Source organism: Procambarus clarkii, chromosome 89 (assembly GCF_040958095.1).
Source record: "Procambarus clarkii isolate CNS0578487 chromosome 89, FALCON_Pclarkii_2.0, whole genome shotgun sequence".
NCBI lineage: Eukaryota > Metazoa > Arthropoda > Malacostraca > Decapoda > Cambaridae > Procambarus > Procambarus clarkii.
Window position 1 is genome coordinate 17,977,559 of NC_091238.1, and position 21,060 is coordinate 17,998,618.

The 21,060-nt window shown below is 36.9% G+C and overlaps 1 protein-coding gene across 23 annotated transcripts in view; it reads left to right on the forward strand.

Annotated features, from left to right (window-relative positions):
• The window catches only part of rhea (Talin_middle and talin-RS domain-containing protein rhea), a 210,027-nt gene extending 192,207 nt beyond the window's left edge, over positions 1–17,820 (forward strand). For 18 of the 23 annotated variants that reach the window (XM_069318126.1, XM_045767033.2, XM_069318123.1 and 15 more), the window contains 7 exons: positions 2,087–2,203; positions 2,961–3,146; positions 3,824–4,034; positions 6,890–6,931; positions 12,102–12,229; positions 14,846–15,492; positions 16,122–17,820. In XM_069318126.1, coding sequence (XP_069174227.1) covers positions 2,087–2,203; positions 2,961–3,146; positions 3,824–4,034; positions 6,890–6,931; positions 12,102–12,229; positions 14,846–15,492; positions 16,122–16,587 — 1,797 coding nt within the window. In that variant the 3' untranslated portion in view covers positions 16,588–17,820. The remainder of the gene's footprint in view (positions 1–2,086; positions 2,204–2,960; positions 3,147–3,823; positions 4,035–6,889; positions 6,932–12,101; positions 12,230–14,845; positions 15,493–16,121) is intronic. The other 5 variants (XM_045767038.2, XM_069318137.1, XM_069318136.1 and 2 more) reach the window with 1 other exon arrangement.
• The last annotated feature ends 3,240 nt before the right edge of the window (positions 17,821–21,060 follow it).

Here is a 21,060-nt window from a genome sequence, read left to right on the forward strand (position 1 = left end):
TTGGCAAGTACAAAATTGAGAATAGATGCACATACACACACATATATATATTTATAAGTAACCACAAAGAAGAAGCAAATAAGAAAAAACTGAGAATTATTTTGTGTATTATCACATTTTCAAGCCATATGCAGTGCACATCTTGAAAATGTGTTAGTAAACAGAGGTGTTCAGATTTCTTGCTTCCTTTCCTTCTGTTTGTTTATACTTAATCACATGTATTTGTGTTTATTCTTAAGTTCACACGGGCACATTGACATGTATATTCATATACAGTATATACAGTATAGGAAACACTTGCCAAATATCACTGGTCAGTGACGGTAAGAGGCAGGTGAGCTGGGAACCATTAGCAGACCTTGTCACTAACTTGTTTGATTGTTTTCCTCGCTACACAACTGAAATGTTTCCTTAATCTAAACAAGTTGGTTTTAGAAACTAATAGCATGGTTTTCCAGTAATACAGTAACTGTATTAACTTAATTCTCATATAATGATATATTTGTTTGAGTCATAATTTGCATATAATGTTTTTAAGTGTCATAAGATGGTATTGTCAGTTTTATCCCATTTTTCCCTGTTGTAGAAAAGCTATGTATATAGTACAGCTTAACCCTTAAGCAGCTCAAGTAATTAAGTCTTACATCATGGTGCATATGACAGAAAATTTCACAAAACTAATGTAAACAAAATTGCATTTGGCAATTCGAGCACCAGGAGGTAAGTGCTGAGAGATTGGAGCCGTTTAAGAGTTAATGATTATACCGTTTCTTATTACAGATACAGTACCACCAACCTTAATGTACAGTATTAAGTGTTGGAGATGAATTCATTTTTTTATGGTACTTATTTTCTTATTTAAAAAGTTCATTAATAACTGCCCATTGAGATCACTATCATCTTATAACAATTAAATCTTAGTGTAATTATACTGATTTTAATATCTGCTTTAAGAATTGCAAATTTATTCTAAAATAACAAATTATGTGCTTGTGTAACATAAATGAGTATTTAGAATTCCACAACAAATACTTTGATGCTGTTCAGTCTGTTGACATAATAAGATGCAGACATTTACAATTATTGAAGTGTTCGTCGCAGATTACATGAGTTACTGCACACGAGTGCAGGACATAATCGACCACATACAGGATGAGAAGTGAAGATTTAACCACATGTCAACACACTGAACCTGTTCTGCTTCTTGGAGAGAACTGGCATTGCTAGTGATTTTCAAGGCAATTGTACGAAATAAATCAAATTATTATAGACAGCATGTTTTGTTATGTTTCTGCTGGGAAAAATGTTTACTCTTAAGTAATATCTTAAAAGATGTGAAAGTTTGTTACAGTATCAGTATGTAAATGAATACTGTATTTAATTTCACCTTATATCTGAACATCAACTAACCACAGCATCACCGATTAAAGAATTCCATGTTGAGAATCGTACCGAATATTATATTAAAATGATAATTGCCTCTATCTCCTTGCCTAACAGTGTCACACTTAGTGTGGTTTTCTTCTCTAGTGTCATTGTTGTGTGGCTTGAATCAACCCTTATGTTCCATGTTGTGTGAGCTATGACATCAGTGGACATGTGTTTACTTGAGTCAACCTTTTTGTTCCATGTTGTGTGAGCTATGACATCAGTGGACATGTGTTTACTTGAGTCAACCTATTTGTTCCATGTTGTGTGAGCTACAACATCAGTGGACATGTATGGATTGACTCAACCCTTGTGTTCCATGTTGTGAGAGCTATGACATCAGTGGAATAAAGGGAATTGTCTAATTTGAGTTGCTTTATTATTTGTAATCTTATAGAAAGTCTTTTACATTTAGTGGCCAGAAAGTTTATCTCTTAGAACTTACGTTTGATGTTTTTGTCCAGACTTATAATGCAGTAGGTAGGTATTCTCTGCATACTTCTTTCTCTTTCAGGTAGTCAAATTTTTGTTTGAAATAATATTACTGCCACTAGAACAGATTTAAAGTCAAGTGTTTGTGTAGTATATCTGAAATGCACCCACAAAAATAATGTTATTTTATATTGCTTTTCTAATTCTTTTACGTTGTTGACATCAGGTTATGGTGACCAATGTAACTTCACTCCTCAAGACGGTGAAGGCTGTGGAAGATGAACACACACGCGGCACAAGAGCTCTGGAGGCCACAATTGAGGCTATTGCACAAGAAATTAGGGTAAGCCTTCCTTTGTCATTTTCATATATGTGCTTGGTTACTGAAGAAGGATAGAAAATGGATTACTTGTGTGGTAAAGTTATACCAAAAGTAGCTATACTGTACTGTGATTTTTGTTGCAATAAATAAGTTTCAAGAAGGAATTTTGCACTTATTCTCTTTAGGAACTAAAGACTGGGTCTTGGGGGGAATGTAGATCCTATCATTTCTCCATGGTCCCTCTCTTTTTCTTTTTATTGCTCAATTCCTTCCATGGTACAGTTAGTCAGGTTCCTGCAGGAAATGAGACCAACTGGGTTGCAATGTATATGTGGACCTGCATGCCACTCCAAGCAACAGCATTTTATATCCTGTTATTATAAGACATACCTGGTCTCAGGCCAGGCTTTGGACAGCTCTCAGCACCTATTCTAGGTAAACTCCAGGCATGGTACTCTTGCATAAGGATGCTACCAAGTGTTGCTGAACAGAAATAAGGCTTTAGGTATAGGTAAAACTTTACATATATCCATGTTGTGCCAATGGAAAATGTCACCCTTCCCTGACTGTGCTTAGTCCTGTCCATGGAAACAACTGAACTTTGCTTAAGGTTAGCAACCGAGTCCCAAGCTCGGTAAGGAGCTGTTTATCTAGTGAAGAGCACAACATGTTGGAACTATAGAGAAACACCTTGAAGAGAGATTTTAATAGTGGATGAAAGTTCACCTGAAAGGTCTACATTGAAATATGCTTATGTGTATTTTTTTTTTACTTGCAGGCCTTTGATTCTGATGAAGCACCCAAAACAAAGGCAACTCCTGAAGACCTGGTGAGATGCACAAAACCCATAACTCATGCCACAGCCAAGGCTGTGGGGGCTGGCAACAGCCTCAAACAAGAGGACGTCATTGTTGCTGCCAATATGGGTCGCAAAGCTATCTCTGACATGCTCACCACCTGTAAGGTACAGTACTTACCAATTACCTGGTGGGGCCATTCCCAGTCCTACCTGATTTCACAATAAAACCTTCGGTTAAAATCTAGTTTTTATTACTTTTGATTTCCCAGGTCTTCTCATTCATACTTCAGATTGCTTCAATTTTGACACATTTAATACAGTAAAAAGAAAATTAGGTTAAATATAGCATGTTTGGGAACCTTTATTATGCTTAGCATTTCAGGCAGGACTAAGGCAAACAAATAAATAATTTAATTAGGATAATAAATACGAGTGAATGATATACATTGAAATTCCACAATGTTATACAGCAGTATGAGGAATGTGTGTACAAAGTTGTATGGTGTGTGTGTGTTGCACTGAATATAGTAGCTAATGAGTACAAATGAGTATGTTGTATATTGGCATAAAGTTAGTGTCTTGTGAGTGTCATGCCACAAATACACTGTTTACATATAATGGCTGTTGTATTGAGTGGTTGCCTACTTAACACTATTGAAGGAGTTTCTCTTTTTAAACTTCAGTATAATGTCGTGTACACAGCATCAATGTTTGCTACTTCTGATAATTAATGTTTAAGTAATATTGTTCACATAAACACACGATAAAGTTTTTGGAATTTACTTCCCAAACTACAGATATATTACATTGTGGCAAAAGTACATTTTCTTGTGACTTTTCAGGCTGCTGCATGGTGTGCCGAAACCATTGAACTCAGGTCAAAGGTAATGACCTCTGGCCACGATTTGGCCGTACAGTACCGAGAGCTGCTGCAGATGGTAATGCATCTTCTGCACAAGTCGAGCCCTGAAGCTAGGAATGCTCTGAGCACAGTGTCTCGCAAGATTGCCCAGTGTGTCACAGACTTGGTGGCCACAACCGAACCACTTAAGGGTGAGACTTTTGTTTTAATTCACTTTGTATTGGCTTGTTGGATGATGTGAATAATTAGGTATGGTTTGATTTGGCCTGCAATATGCTGTTGGCTTTTTTTTACATATATCTTTAAAATCACATGAGGTTGAGATCACAAAATATAAGAACTAGGAGTTGGATTGCTTTTTGCCTGTATAAGGGAGTATAAGTAAACTTTGACTGGTGGATGGGTTTTGGGGCTCCACAGTTGTGCCACGTTAAACTGACAAGCTGATGAAACAGTTGTCTCATGCATGTTTGGCATTGGTTTTTGGCATGGTTTATAAAGGAATATGATGAAACTTTGCATTGTTGATAGTTTGCATTGTAGTAAAATCACATTAGTCAACTCAGGAAATGGAAGACTTTATGATTTTTAAATAGTCTAATAAGAATGAGATTAAAAAGGGAAAAGTACAAGAAGGATGTCGAGTGCATAGTGTTCCACGTCACAGTCACTCGTGTCACGAGACAAAAGGTCGAGTTGAGATTCCAATTATTTTGAGAATATTAAAGGGTTTAATTGAGCATTAACTGAAAATTCCATTAAAAGTTGTGAAAGTCTATTAAAAATTTGGTTTACACTTTTAAATGCAACTATAATTAACATAAAATTTGAGCCTAAGGTTCTACTGTCTGCCATATATATCTGATTTTGGAATTCAAAGCATCTGTTTGTTTACCATATGGTTTGAATTATAGTTACCATTCATTCATTCATTATCATCACTGTTTCCCATTTTCATGGGGGTGGAGTGGCATCAACCCAGAGGAAAAAGGTGAATAATATTCTGTAGTGAAAGAAGGTTATAGATTTTGAAAAAAATAAATATCATTCATCACCCATTTGTTACATCTTTTTGCACTGCGTATATATAGCACGAGTGATGAACAAGCACCACCTCCCTCCAGCAGTCATCCACAGCAACACTTCACTGCTTCATGAGACAAGGCGTACAGTGCTCCTCATACATTTTTTTATTTAGTACAAAGAAATTGGCTTCCTCTTTATAAACTACTTTCACCAAGCCTTGTCACCTATCATATCCCATGCATTGTTCACACTCAGTCTCCGCTTCCTCGGCCCAGGAGGCCTGGTCAAGGACTGGGCCGCGGGGACATTGAGCCTCGTCACAGTCATCTCAAGGTAACCTCTCACACTTAAAACATTCTCTCATCATCTTTGTGGCCTTCACTTCCTCCTCTTCTTTTCCAATCACTTGAATATTTTCTCCTCACTAGTCTATCATCATTTATTCACTCAACATTTCTAAACAATCACTGTATGCACTGGTCCACATGAGGCAGCTGCTATTGGCCCACACGAGGCAGCTGCTATTAGCCCATATGAGGCAGTTTCTATTGGCCTAAATAGTATACATCTGATCTTGTGAAGTCGGGTTTGCTGCTGCTGTAGATAATTGGGGTGGTGTGTGCATGTGTGTGTTCACCCTTAATGCTATATTATGATCAAGTGCTATCTTTAATTATACTGTATACAAATTCTTTTACTACATTCCTTCCCTTTCTGAATGTGTCATTTGGTTGATGCCATAAATATTTCACGGGTTGTGTGCCAAGAAAGTATGTGACCTTAGTTTAGGAAGAGAACATAAGATACAGACAACACAGGGACCTATAGCTTCCCTGCAGGGTTATATAAGGTACTGTACTTACAAGTCCCTGGAGATTGTTGATCCAGCACTGGAATAAGAGGGGGGGAAAGGCCTATGATAGGCCCATAGCCTCTGACATAGGCAGACAAAGATTGCTGTAGGCACAGCAACCCAATTTCATTCACCACCTGGTGGCAGTTGAGGATGGCGGAGGGATGTATTCAATTGCGTGTTATGTTTTACAGAATTATTGATGACCATAAAGTATTGTCACCGGGAATCTTAAAGGATTGAGCCTGGAAACTGGCCGATAGGCCGCTGTCGATTCCTGTGCTTGTTAAATACTGTCTCTTGTGACTCATGAGTATTTTTCATGAATTAGCATGGAAAAAAGAAGCCCTGTGTCATAGGTTCTGTATGTTCTCTTACCTGACTGAAGTCATGCAGCATCTTGACATACATTGTAATAACTATGGCAGTAGCAGAATAACACACTTGGAAATCAACTTTTCATAAACTCAAATCGTCATTTTTGTTCCTCTGGCTTAATGCTTCTCCACCATAAGAAAGTGGGTAATATGATAATGATGTAACCTACATTTTGGTGGTTAAAGTAAATGGGAATTACCTTGATTATTACTTGTTAAATATTTACATTATTTGCCAGCAGATAGGATTCACATTTTTGGTCCAAACACCAACCATGTTCAAAATTATGTTTTCACCCACAAAACAACTTTCAACAAATGTGCAATGAAAAGAAGAAAAAACTGCCAAATATGTAAATTTTGGTTTTTAATCACAGTATTGCAATGTACATGATGAGAAGACTGTAGAACTTTAGTAATACTGTATATTCAAGTATGGTCAGCTTTGACATTGCTTTTTATCTGATGGAATCTTCATTGTGTGGAAAACATATACATTTTTTTTTTTTTTATTTAGCTTAATGTAATGGAAATCTCAACTTCAACCATATGAAGCCTTTATGAAGTACTGTGCTGCATAACCATTGTAATACATTTGTCTGTTTTGTAATATTTTATTTTAACAAGGTCCAGTTTCAGTGTTGATCCAGAGGCCTAGAAAATAGCGTAAAGTTATTTTTTCACTTTTAGCTTTTTTCAAAATATTTGGGAGCATGAAGTGCTGGACATCCATCCCATTTTCCCCATCTTTATGCCCTCCCACAAACACATCTGACTGTATCCCCCACAGCCCACTTCAAATGGCACGAGGCCGGCGTGAGTCCGCCCAGTGGTGAGTCGAGCACATTTGTAGCCATGACATTTGATCATCTGTAGGCTGGCACTGTGCATGTTACGCTCCAGTATATCTGGAAGTCACCTTCCCATACAACAAGTTTCCTAAATCAAGTTCTTGTGATGGTCTCATTACATGTAAAACAGAGTGGTCAATGGAGACATTTACAGTCATCTATTCATGAATGTATTTCTAAGGGTAAGGTGGGGGAGCTTATCAGTGACATGTTATCACAAGATCTTGGTTTTATGTATAGCTCTGCAGTTATCGATTTCTTTGGAATGACGATTCAGGTATATATTTTTGCTTGAATAAATCTATTTTTATGTCTGAATTTTCTTTCCAGCTTTTGTACCCTACATGGTAATCACCTCCTGTCTACAGTGTATCAAATATTATCATCTCTTTCAGCTTGGTAGAGGGTTGAAGGCTGTTGAATGCTTATTTGATAAAATCATCAGTTCTGAATCCAGACATTTCTCTTAAAAGTTTCTATTTGTAAATATGCAACTGAATCTTACTGAAACTTAATTTAAGGTTAAAATATTGATAATTTAATTTCTTGCTCTTATTCTAGGCATGAAATTTAAGGTGTGACGAGCCTTGTATGTATACACTGTCTGGTGTTAAATGTCTATCTCTCATCTTCTTTGTTGATCATCAGTTTAGCTTGTGTAAATACATTCAGTTGAAAGGGTTATACATTATTCTTTTTCAAGATCTGGCATGATGAGGGACTAATAACAAGTGAGAAAATATTGACGCCATACAAAGAGATGGAACCTATATCCCGCGAGGCAGGGATGCGGGTTCAGTCCCATCGTACGCCTTCAGTATTTTCTTAGATACATCACGTTCTTGTGATTTCATTCTAATAACAATTGTGTTGAGAATTGATCCTTTCTTTCCGTCAGTAGCATTCTCTTCTTAACTTATTTTAACGTGAAATTCCGTTCTTATTGCAGCTTTGTAGGTTAGAGCCTCTGCTCTTGCTTCAGTAGTATTGTGTATGTCTAGTTTTATATTTATTATTAAAGATTTAAAGTAAACAAATAAAATATATTCAAAAAGTGTCACAAAGTTTAAGTATGCTTGAAATGGGTTTTTATTTTTCGTTTTGTTCTCTTACCCAGAGAAATCTTGCTCATACTATACTGTAATTATTTGTTACCACTATAATATTTCTTACATTTTTCTTATTTTTGCATTATAATTTTGGAAAATAATAGATCATCAGTGGATTAGTTTCAAACATGAACTGTTTATGGCATGATATGTTATGTTCTATAATTTTGGCTCATGTAATGCCCCCTTCACCTCCTGAGGCCACATTGAAAACTAATTTGTATCTATTTCTTGTGGGGTCTTTATTTAGAAGTGACATTTCTACAACTTGTTTTATGTTTGTATCGTATTTTTTGGGGGTAAACCCCTCAGCAGCTTGCTGGAGGTAACAGCTGTGGCAATCGGAGCCACTTCTTCAATGCCAGGCTCCCACCACAACATTGTCCTACCAACAAGAAGTACAAGTACTAAACAAGTAGAGAACAAGCCCCTTCAAAGGGGTGGAAGAGTATGTGGTGATCAAAGCTGTACCCACATCCAAAGTGAACTAAGAAAAAATACATCTCAAAATTTAATATCTTGGGTGAAATGACTGGTCTCCCCAGAGTACCAAAACTAGTAGCTGAAACAGGCAAACACACTCCTCAACTTGTGCTACCACCAGCAGGTGGTGGTCCAGGTTACACATTATTCCGTCCTCACACCCCTCACCTGGTATTCCCCTTCCCCTTCCCTGCAACAAGTAGGCATCTACAATTATCACAATGGGTTATAATGGATAAATGGCAATTTTTTTTGTTACACTATCCAGCACTGGGGTCATGCTTTATTAATTACAATTTATATTTTGCAAGTGTGCAAGCTAGTTACCTCGAATATATCTCGGTCTCATCTACTTTAGCACTTGTTTCAAGAAGCTTTTCATTGGCAAAGCCAGTGAACCTCATTCACCATCACACTTCTCTGAGGTGTCCAGGTTCCTCATTTGGTGTCACTGCTCTTGAGTTACCCCATTGAAGGTACTACTTTGGGACTTTGTTGCCAATGCCAGACCTGTGAGAAGATGAGTCGTTAATTGTGTTATTGTATATGTTGTGTTTGGTTGTAGTTCTTACAGTAGATTGGTCTCCAGGAATGTACATGTTGTGCTTGGTTGAAGTTCGTACAGTAGCTCGGTGTCCAGGAATGTAATGTTGTGCTTGGTTGTAGCTCGTACAGTAGCTCTGTCTCCAGGAATGTATATGTTGTGCTTGGTCGAAGTTCGTACAGTAGCTCGGTGTCCAGGAATGTATATGTTGTGCTTGGTTGTAGCTCGTACAGCAGCTCGGTCTCCTCAAACTGGACGAGGTATGCGTGATGGTGCACGAGTGTCTCATGCAATCATTGTTCCTTCTCATCCTTAATCAGTCATACAGACACCAGAGGTGAAGGGGGTCCCAAAACTAGGGATTACCTAAGCTATGCATCTGTTTCCTATGGTCTGAAGGGCATGGATGGTGGCTTGCATGGCTTGCTGGACCCGTGTATGATTTGGGTTGCCACCTGGTGATGTGGCGAGAACTGGGAAGTGAATTGCTTACTTATTTTGGCTAGTACAGTACTGTGCTGTAGTTTGGTAGCTTGGTCTCCCAATCTGTTTTCTTGGAGATATTATGTTTTGTGATGTGTTTTGACTTTGTGAGTGCAATAGTTCACTATGGTAAAGTGTTGATCTTTTATCCCCACATGCTTTCAAAGGGCAAAATATTGCCTCTGATGGAGATTGTCACGGGATCGCAGCATTGTGTTGGTGGCCTCGGATGCTTGTTCAGTTATCTTTGGAAAGCTACAGAGAGGCTGGTCAATAAGGGGCATTTCATTACACATTATACTCCATTTCATTATTTTCTATATATTTTTAATTTTTTCAGTGGCACTTCTATAAATTTACCACATCACTAACTACTCTGGCCATATATATGGCATTCATGCCATATGTCAATGGCCTTATGTATATGTCAATGGCCTTTGTGTTTTTCACGTTTTTTGTAATCCTTGTCAATGCTGAATTCTTTTTCCAAATTCATGTTACATCAATACATCAAACTCAATACTATTTATCCTAAAATTCCTTCCATGTTCAAGCTGTTGCCAGCAGCCATTGGCCAATTTTCTGTTCATTTTACCTTTCATTCATTTTTTTAAATTTGTTCTATTTGCCTACTTGATTACTGTTGTGGTATTTCAGTCAAAGCACAGCATGGATCATGCGACTTGCCTGGACCGCTGTGCGTGTCTCACCTTTATTACACTTTGCACTATTGCCTTTGCTTCTTGAATACTTCCTGCTCTTCTTAACTCTTCCTTTTCATAAATATGTTTGTCTGCCATGACTTTTCCCCTGGATAAATATTTACTCCACATAGACCACGTGATGTTGTCTCGGTGCAAGAGATTACTGTATCTGAGCAGTTCATACATGTTTTAAATTTAAATCATGGCCCTTGAAGATCATATACAGCATTGTAGATTTGACCAAAAGTTCACAAGTGGCCCCTCTAATTTTTCTTTTGTTTTCCTCACTAGAAAATAGATGATGGCTATTCTTGTATATCTACTCAAGATTGGGTTTCCTACACAAATGGCTGCAGCCAGCCTGGATTTGTTTTCGGCCTAGTAATACTGAGATGTACATTAGACATTGTTTGCAAAAAGACTTCCAGCTCTTAAGCCTCATCATTTAAAATTAAATAAAGAATAGATAAACACCATATTGGAAATAAGAGATATCCGAGATATCCATAGTAGCAGTACCAGAGAGAGACCATGAGAAAATATTGAGGTCATACACTGGGACAGAAGCAGCATCCCTGGACTCCCCAGGCACATGCACTACCTACTGAACCATGAGGAGTCCAGGGATGCTGGACTCCTCATGGTTCATGAGGAGTCCAGTGCGGTGACACTATCTTCTGCCTCTTTTTCATATAGGTATCATACAAAAATCAGGCTTAGAGTTAAATTAAAATAAATTTCCTGAGCAAACCACTTGGTTGCTTGCTTAGACTAGAGCCTGGGGCCCTCAGGACACGTCTATGCACGACAGGTTAACATCCCCCACACAGGCACAATGGGGATTTTGTCACACTGTTCTTGCCATAATGCCTTGACATAATGAATCTTAGAAGACTGGAAAATACTCAATTCTGCCCATTCCAAGAAAAAACTTCCAAACTGGAAACCTAAAAGCTGACAGTTAAGAATTCTCAAAAAGAAATTAAACACCTGTCAAACATGCACATGCCTCCGACAGCTGTTTTTCCGAGGAAAACTAGTAATTTAACTTGGTTCTGGCCTCTTGCCTGCCAAACAGCCAGCAAGTTATCGTCAGTCAGATTATGTATAAGGTACAGTAGCTCGAGTCAGGATTCTGTGTGTTGGTTGCTGCTTCCTGGTGAAGGTCAAAAGTAATGGTTAAGCAGGGCAATGAAAATTTTACAAAAATTCTAGTTAGTTGCCCTTGGGTTGCTAATAAGTGGTGTTTGGAATGGCAGGGAGTTTCTTGGCAGTTATTTGCAGGCTTGATTGAGTATTCCCCAATATCAGCAGAGAAAGTTTGAAAAGATCCATTTTGTATCGGTCTACACTGAAAACCTGCGTTTACTGTGCATAGACCCATCCTAGGGCAAGAGATGTGTGCCTTGGGGAACAGCTGTGTTGCATAGTTTAGAAACCATATTGCATTTTATTTCATTCATTTATTTAGTAATTATGTATAGACTTCCAGGCTTGGCACTTTCTTTTGATAATTAATTAATAATTATGTACAGTATATTAAAATAATAGTATACAGTATAGCAGGAATGTTCTTAAAAAATATAGATTTAATAGTTTTAGATTGTATTTCACCGTATTATATGTACAGAGAATCTTAATCTTTTTCTTTTTAAATATTGCTAGATAATGACTGGAACTGAACATTAAATACAATATATAATTTGACCACTGCTGTGAGACAAGTGTACCATTTCTAAAAAGATACGAGTGTATGTACATCAATGTGTTCTGTGACTGTTTCATGATGAAAGTAATATATTGTTCACAATATATTTTACAATCTTAGGTCATGATTGGGAAGACCCAGATGACCCGACAGTTATTGCTGAAAATGAACTCATTGGTGCTGCCAACTCCATTGATGCGGCAGCTCGTAAACTTATGATACTTCGCCCACGTCGAGCAGAAACTAAGGTAGTGTAATTTCTTTTATATGTTGTTCCATGTATACTATTTTATAATACAGTATATATTATTTAAGAGAGATAATGTTTGATTGGACTAGGTTCCTGTACTTATACTGAAAAGATGAAGCCAAATGCAGTGTAAGATTTGATAACATAATGATTCACCAACTATGAAGCACAGCAACATGTGATTACATACAGTACATGTGGTGAGTGGTTGAAACATTCATATAATTACTCACATAACAGTATTGATATAAAAAAGCCTGTGCGTGTGGTAATTTCTAAAGAGTTGTGCACAGTATTGTAAATACTACACACAATATGTGCCATAAAGCTGTGCCATTATAGTAATTGTTCAACAACCTTCCACATACAACTTACTATGAAGTAATTTAATAAAGTAAGCTACTATGCTTGGTTGTTACCAAGTTGTTTAAAGTTTGGCAACTTATAAAATTAGCAAGAACCGTATTTGCTGGCATATAAGACACGCTTTTTTTATTTTTAAATGTATCAAAAAAATTGCCCTACATTTAATGTGGCTGTCATTAAATAAATCCATAAATCCAACTTTATTGGATTGTGGACAATCCACAATCCAATCCACAAATCTTTCAATAAATGTATGATGAAACATATTAAAATAGTTTTTGAAACATATTAAAATAGTTTTTTCCACAAAATAGCCTTGTAAAATAGGGTGTGTGTCCTATACGAAGGTGCGTCTTTTACGCTGTCAGATACGGTAATTAGAATGTGATGAGTGTGTGTGTGTGTGTGTGTGTGTGTGTGTGTGTGTGTGTGTGTGTGTGTGTGTGTGTGTGTGTGTGTGTGTGGCAAGATCTGTCTCAGAAGTGATGCTGCGTGCTTGCTCCCTCTAGTTGTGTATTGCTCGGTGGGCTCTTGTGACTAATACAAACACAAACTGACAGTGTAATTAAATTTGGGAACTGAAGCAGTCTGCATTGAACATTATTGGTTTGGAAGGATACGAGTTATTGTTGAAAATTATCCTTCTTGATTTTCATGGGACATTGAACTATTTGTTTGTTTAATTTGTGATTTGAAAAAAAAAGTCTTAAGCTGTTTGAAGCAACATTTTTATTGAAGAGTACTGTATTTCATATGACACTGTACCTATAGGTTATTTTTAAATTGTACTTATGTTTTAATAAATTTACGGCTGGCTAAAGAACAATCCAGTTTTCACAATGGCATTCCCAACTATTCACAGAAACAGTATCTGAAGCTCTATATGCTTTGTGGTCAGAATTTTACAGAGGTTAAAATGTTAAAACTTGCTGTATTTTCTATTATCCTTGACCCTCTTTTGTTGTCGTGTTTGTTTTAAGGTGATGCTTCACTCCTCTGTGGAAGTTGCTTTGTCCCAATGGTGAACTACTTGATGAGGTGGGGCTCATCTTGAGTCATCTTCTAGGCATTGAAGTAATACTTGTAGCATCTTTTTGAAGGCTTATATACATACTGGTTTGTCCATCACAAGTGTGAAGCAGGTATTGCAGTTTTCTCTGAGAGGATAACATGATTATAATGAAGTGTTAGCTTTATCTATAAGTCATGTACAGTATTTAGCAAAAGAAAGATACACACTCACATAGTAGCACTAAAGCCATGGAAAGTTGAACTTATAAGCATTCATTTTCCTGAGGGTTTGCCAGTTCTGGCAGACTATAATGTTCATGTCTTTCTTCACTCTATGTTCAAGCTCATCTTATACTGTATTTCTTTTATTGCAAAATACTGCTAAATTGTAAGTAAAATAATATACATGTATAAGCATTTCTTTTGTGTTCAAATCAAAATAAATAAATAAATAAATGCCTATCAGTTAAATTACTGTGCTGTAATTTATATACTCAGATTTTTAGTTATTTTAATAAAATGTTATTACATTATTCTCATATTGTAGTAATTAGTCTGAAGAAAATATGTTAGCCATGTTAATCACACAATGAATGTGTGATGAGGTTGAAGAGACACTGTGCACCGCGTATCATCACCACAGAGCAAGACTGTCATTAGTGCTGTGAGATATGTTTGATATTCTTGGTTGTTGATTGGCTTCGACTAAGAATCAAACATATTATCATAGCACAATGAATCTGCAACACTGGAAGACAGAGCAACCAGAGCAAGTACTCTTACTGAAGAAAACTGAAGTGAACAAATTCTGAAGCCTGTCTTGATACATGCAGAGACTGTAGACATGTTAAGAGAGTTATTCAAACTTGGCTGCTTTGTAATTAATTTGTTCAATATTGTAGTAGACAATAAAGTTTGCTGGACATTGCCTCTAGGTAGTTGTTTGTAATTGATAGTTTATCACTCAAGTCCTTGCTGAACGTTGCTTCCATCGGAGAAGCATATGCTGTATTGCTCGCAATTTGTATTATTATGTTCCAATTATCTTCTTATCCACTATGCGGTATCATACAATTAAAACTTATTTTTAGTTTAGTGTTTTGCTCTTTATGAGCAGCCATAATAACTTTGTTGTAAAGTTTAATTTAGTTCTCACTTAACCATAGCCACATCTGTCGTTCAAATTCTGTACAGTGCCCCTTTTTTGCTGGGTCATTAATTTTTATTCTTGTTACAGGAAGTTGACGAGTCGATGAACTTTGATGATATCATCTTGGAAGCATGTAAATCCATTGCTGCTGCAACTGGAGCCTTAGTAAAAGCTGCATCCACAGCACAGAGGGAGCTAGTTGATTCTGGGCGTGTGCGCCGCCGACCTACTGCCGCTTCAGATGATGGCCAGTGGTCTGAGGGCCTAATTTCTGCTGCTCGTCTGGTGGCGGCAGCAACTCACTCTCTTTGTGAGGCTGCCAATGCATTGGTTCAGGGACAAGCTAGTGAGGAGAAACTAATCTCAGCCGCTAAACAGGTTGCTGGCTCGACGGCACAGTTGCTTGTTGCTTGCAAGGTAAAAGCAGATCCTGATTCCAGTGCAACAAAGCGCCTCCAGGCAGCTGGCAATGCTGTAAAACGTGCCACTGATAATTTAGTTCGGGCTGCTCAGCAAGCCATTGAAAATGAAGAGGAAGTCACAGTGGTTGTACCAAGCCGTAAGGTTCCTAACATGTCTCAGATTATTGATGCTCGAGCAAGATTTTATGAACTACAGAGACAAGCAGATTTAGCAAGAGAAACACTGAAAATTCTTCAGATTAGCCAATATAAGGATGGCAGCGAATCAGGGCTATCTGATACCGATCAATCTGGATATGATTCCTCCTCAAAGTAAGTAAAAAATTTCTTATTTTAATAATGGCATGATTATTTAAATGTTTTTTCACAGATGTGCAGTATTAAAGCAGTCTATGTAACTACATATTTTTGCAAATGGGTATCTCAGGCAAGGCATCGTTTCAAAGTTGATACTGTACTTTGTGTACCGGCTTAAAACTAACATTTATGTAGGATAAAAACCTACACTTGTATATTTGTGAAATTTATGTAAGGAATTTACACCAAATCTCTCGCACTATCCTGAGTGCTTTGTCGAGGTCTGAGTGTGTGTGATTAGGATGAGACTCGAGTCTCAATGTCTAATGAGGCTGCTATCCTGGATCCAGTCCTCTTATCCTTCTTGACCATGTCACCTCTAATCTCGACTGTTGATGGCATACCACCTGCATACCACTACCACATACCACACCATAACACTTCCCATACTTGAGCTTAGGCCTAGCATATTTTAGCACAAAACTCATTAACTAATAACATGTTTCATTGTTCATTTGATAACATAGGTTAGAAACAAATATAAGCTGACATTATATCACAATGTATATTAAACATGCACATTTAAATGGTAATCTAGATCTGTTGTTCTGTTTATTTTAACTACACGTAATTAATTTTTACAGATATGACTCGTCATATGAAAAATCAGGAGTAATCACCTCAACCCGTGCGATTAAGGTGAACTATAAGCCAGAACCTCCACGTCCTCAGCTTTTGAATCAATCGTACACGACAACTTTCAACTCCACTCCAAATCGTTCCCATCTCACTTCTGCTCAGATTACTCATTCTTTTAGACCATCACAGAACCAAGCAAATGGTGGAACAGCATCATCTGACACTTCTTTCAATCTGTCAAGAATAAGCGATAGTGCGGCAGAGTTTGATGACGGACCGACTTTCAAAGAAGCTCTACGAACATTCCAGAAGGATGGAAGCTCATCTGTCACAACCTCGTCCAATGTCCAAAACAGATCCAGTAGATCAGTCACTGAATCCAAGCAGATCCTCACAAGCTCCACACAGCAAATTGAGCGCACCATGCACATGACCAGCTCAAATAAAAGCTATCACGTAGAAGAGAGTTGAAACAAATACTCTCTGCATTTACAGTACTGTTTTAGATGCTATGATGTATGCATCATAGCTATGATAAATATATATGATGTATAGCTGTCACCTGGCTATGATAAATGGCCAGGTGTGGCTGTTTAATATCCTGACATAATCTTTGTTGTCTAAGAATATTCTATTTTGTGTAGATGAACATTTAACATATTACATATATATCAGCATATATACTGGTGCAGTAACTACAAGTTCTATGTCAGGCTTAATGTTGCTTTCACCCAAGTGCTTTTGTGTCTGCATTTAAGATAGGTAACCCAGTTGGTAATGGTCTATAGGGACTCTTGGTGCCTTGAAGTGTCCATCCAGAAACACCCAGCCCAGGTATGTATAATAGAAACTGGGACTCCTGCCTTAGTACTGGAAATTTTTAGCCTGTAATTGTCAGGTATTTAATGGCTTTTTAATGTAATTTGTCATTACCATAATGCTGTAAATCAAATTAAATAATTTGTTAAGATAAAAATTGACATGAAGATTTGTGATTAAAATTAATATATTAATTTTTATTTAAACTTTAAGAGATGTGATTTTTTAAACCAAATATTTTAAAGTGTATAAATTGGAATGTTTTAAGTTTACATTATTCAAACTATTTCCGATAGATGTAAACAATTAATAATAGCCCGGCAATCTTGTTATTTAACATTTTGGTGCTGATATTTTTGTTCATATAATAGTCATATTAAACATATCATAATGTACAGTTGTGTTGTATGCCACTGTAATCTAGCTTAGTACAAAGAAGGTAAACTGGAGAAAGGGAGAATTATAATATTGAGAGAGATTCATGCAAGAATTGCTTTTTCTGCATTGTATTTTCTCTTTGATCTTAATGTGACAATATTTTCTTAAATATAAAACTTTTTAGAGTTGCCACTTACTACGAGTACTGTAATAAATAGCACTACATTGTTATAAAATGTTATGCTTGATTCTCCCTTTCTCTTTGCACTGCTCTCCACCTTCTTCATGCGAGCCCACTCCAGTAAATCCGTCGCAAGTTATACAGTGCCTGGGGTCATGAGATCCTTGTGTCTTACCATCTAATTTGTAATATATAATAAAAGTGTGTTTAAAAAAATATGTTGTATTTATGATGACTTACCCTCTATGACAATTGATCTTAATAAATTCCATATTACAAATGTTGGTTAAAAGTGTCTTATGCCCAATAAATAAAATAAACTAGAAGCTCTAGTTTTATTTCCTATTTCTATAATTACCCTCTTCTGTAATACTCCACTAGTATCAATGCTAGAGACTAATATCTGAAAGGAAAAAAAGTTGTTTGAAACTTTCTTAAAGAATTCGTGCAGAATTTCCTTAACCTTGTCATTGAACTAGTTCTCACTTAGCTGTTGTCTCAGTTTTGAATAAAGATGATCATGTGTTTTGTGCTGACACTTGAAGTGAGAAAGACCAATGGTGATATAATCAGGGAATATAAGATACAATATTAAAAGGAATATTTTTTCCCCAGAGCACCTAATAGGTTAACACTTTATGCAGATCCAAAGTTGGATCTCGCAATGAACTGCCAGTTCATTGCGAGAACATAGGCAATGTATTAATAAATAATTGGGGGTAATGGCACTACAATTAACTGGATACTAAAACTAACGAGAGGTAATGAAAATAATTCTAATCTCGGGGAACCATAAGTTAGTTATTGTTGCAGCCTATTTAAGATGTAGACCAGTGACATGGTGTATGATCACATTATAATTAAATTAAATAACATGATCTAGGATAATTGTACAACTAATAATTACAGTAGAATAGTCAATTTGTGAAACAGAAGGCTACTACATAACTTAATCTTATAAAATTCAGAAATTAATGATAACCAAATGAGTGTGGACTGTACAAAGCAATGTGTGGTCCATGTTCTACCCAAGCATCACCAAGAAGTTGTTCTTTGATAAAGATTTTTGTCAGGAATTCAAACTTCCAGATAAATTATGCAGAGTCCTTACCTAATAAACAGTCAGTAATAGTTGCTAGAGGCGAGATCGAGAAGGAATAAATGGTACTAGTGGAATCACAAATATTGCTCAATGAGAGAGCCCTAGTAGCCACCGTTGGTTGAAAGCGATCGACATGACGTGCTAAACAGTATGTAATGTCGGTCGCTTTCAACTAACTGTGCCCACTGGTACAGTACAACAGTGTATGTCATGCCCTATTAGTAAAAATTACCAGATAAGTAATAAATAAGTTAAATATTTGATTTACAATACTGACTAATATTATTCACCAGTCAACTAAGCATTAATGATCACATTACAAAATCCTCCAGAGGTGGAATGAAGTCTGGAGAAGGAGCTATTAGCTCTTTGACCATCCATGCCTCTCACCCTTCAGGCAATTGGTGTACAGGTTTCTGAGCCAATGGGTCTCTGTCATATCTACATTTGAGGCTGTATATGGAGTTTGCAGCCACTATTTTGCTTAATCTTCATCAATCGTAAGAGTGACGGGCACGCTCCTGTGCCAGGTAAGTTACGGGCTCACCATAGCCCGTGCTACTTGGAACTTGTTCTGAGTAACTGAATCTATAATAACAACAACTTAGAGAGTCATTATGTGGTATTCATGCCCATGCCAACTCTTGTGTGTGGCTAAATCTTTATCAATCAATCAATCTTAGAGACACGGGAGACATCTCCCGTCACCCAGGGTGGTCCCACCTCCACAGATCTCCAGTATCGGGTCCATAGAATTACCCAAATCGGCCCAAATCGGCCCAAAACTACACAAATCGTCCTAGCATTACGTAAGTAATGAAGAAATATGGTATATTTACTTACTATAATGTTGGTGCTACACGTAGAACATGATCAAACCTAATTTTACTCTGAAATAATCTAATTTCATAACGAAATGAGACGTAAATATGTGAGAGGTGACGCCATAGGAAGTCGACGGTCCAAGCGACAATTATGTGGAGCGACTTATCCAAGATATATGATCGCCTGGAGAGTGTTTGCTGCCATAACAGCCTCCTGTACACAGTGATCCAGTCGTCGTACATACATGTATGTATGTGTGTACATGTGTATACAACATTAATAATTTTGTAACTAGCGTCAAACACTGTTACTTGCTTAGCTAACCGAACTAGAGGGTTCAGTTCCTGAACCGATTATGTGCCTCTGTAATTCTTTACACCACCGCCCACGGGATGGGTATGGGGTGCATAATAAAGAAAGAAATAGAAGAAATTGAAATTGCATAATACGGTTATTGACATTCAATAATAGTAAGATAAGTTTTGATATTAAGTTTTTAAGTAAGATAAGTTAAGATAAGTTTTAAGTAAGACAGTTTTGATATTCCTAGAGTACGACTTAATCAAACTAGAAATGCTCTACAAATCAAGGGGCCCAGAATGTGGAATGACCTTCCCAACCATGTTAAAGACTGTACCTCTCTCAACCAGTTTAAGTTAAAAACGAAGCTATACCTAATAAATTCCCTGTAACCTACCTTACCCTTCTATTGTCAACCAATGTCTGTTTTTTTTTTTTTTTAAGAGCGCTGTTTGTCGACATAATTGTATTTGTGCTGCTTTTTCATCTATGTTTTCATTTCTTGTTTTCATTCTACTCATTATCCTCAATTAGTATTAAGCTTGTCATTTAAGTTTATCATGCCCGAAACGCTTTGCGTAATAGTGGCTTTAGGCATTGTATGTACTAGCTCTACCTATAAGTCAGCCAATCTTTGTAAAAATTTATTGTATGTATGTACCTTACCTAAATAAACATTTTTTTTTTTTTTTTTTTATAAATCAATGAGGACCAAATGGGAGACCAGTGATCAGATGAATATTACAGACTCAAGAGTAGCCTTCTCTTCTTGTATATAAATGAAAAATAAATTCGTTTGTTTAATTCTAATGCTTGTAGGCGAGAACAGGTGTGAACGCCAGCTAGCGCACAAGTACATGAGCGCCCAAAATACTTTTACACAAAAGACATGTACAGACAGGCGTGTGGCTTCTGACTTCTTTTTTATTGATTAATATTAAATATTAGGCGCTTACCTATAATAGTTATCATTTTATGTAAGTATAACTATCACATAATAAATATAAAAGAAGTTTATCAAAAAACTGACAGAAGTGTTGTGTTTTGTGCGTTGTATCGTGTTTGTGGGCATTCGGGTGTGTTGTGTTTACGCTGGCGGGCGGCGTCCTTACCAACTCCGGATTATGTCTATTATTTTTTTTTTTTTTTTTTTTTTTTTGAGATATATACAAGAGTTGTTACATTCTTGTACAGCCACTAGTACGCGTAGCGTTTCGGGCAAGTCCTTAATCCTATGGTCCCTGGAATACGATCCCCGCCGTGAAGAATCGTTTTTTCATCCAAGTACACATTTTACTGTTGCGTTAAACAGAGGCTACAGTTAAGGAATTGCGCCCAG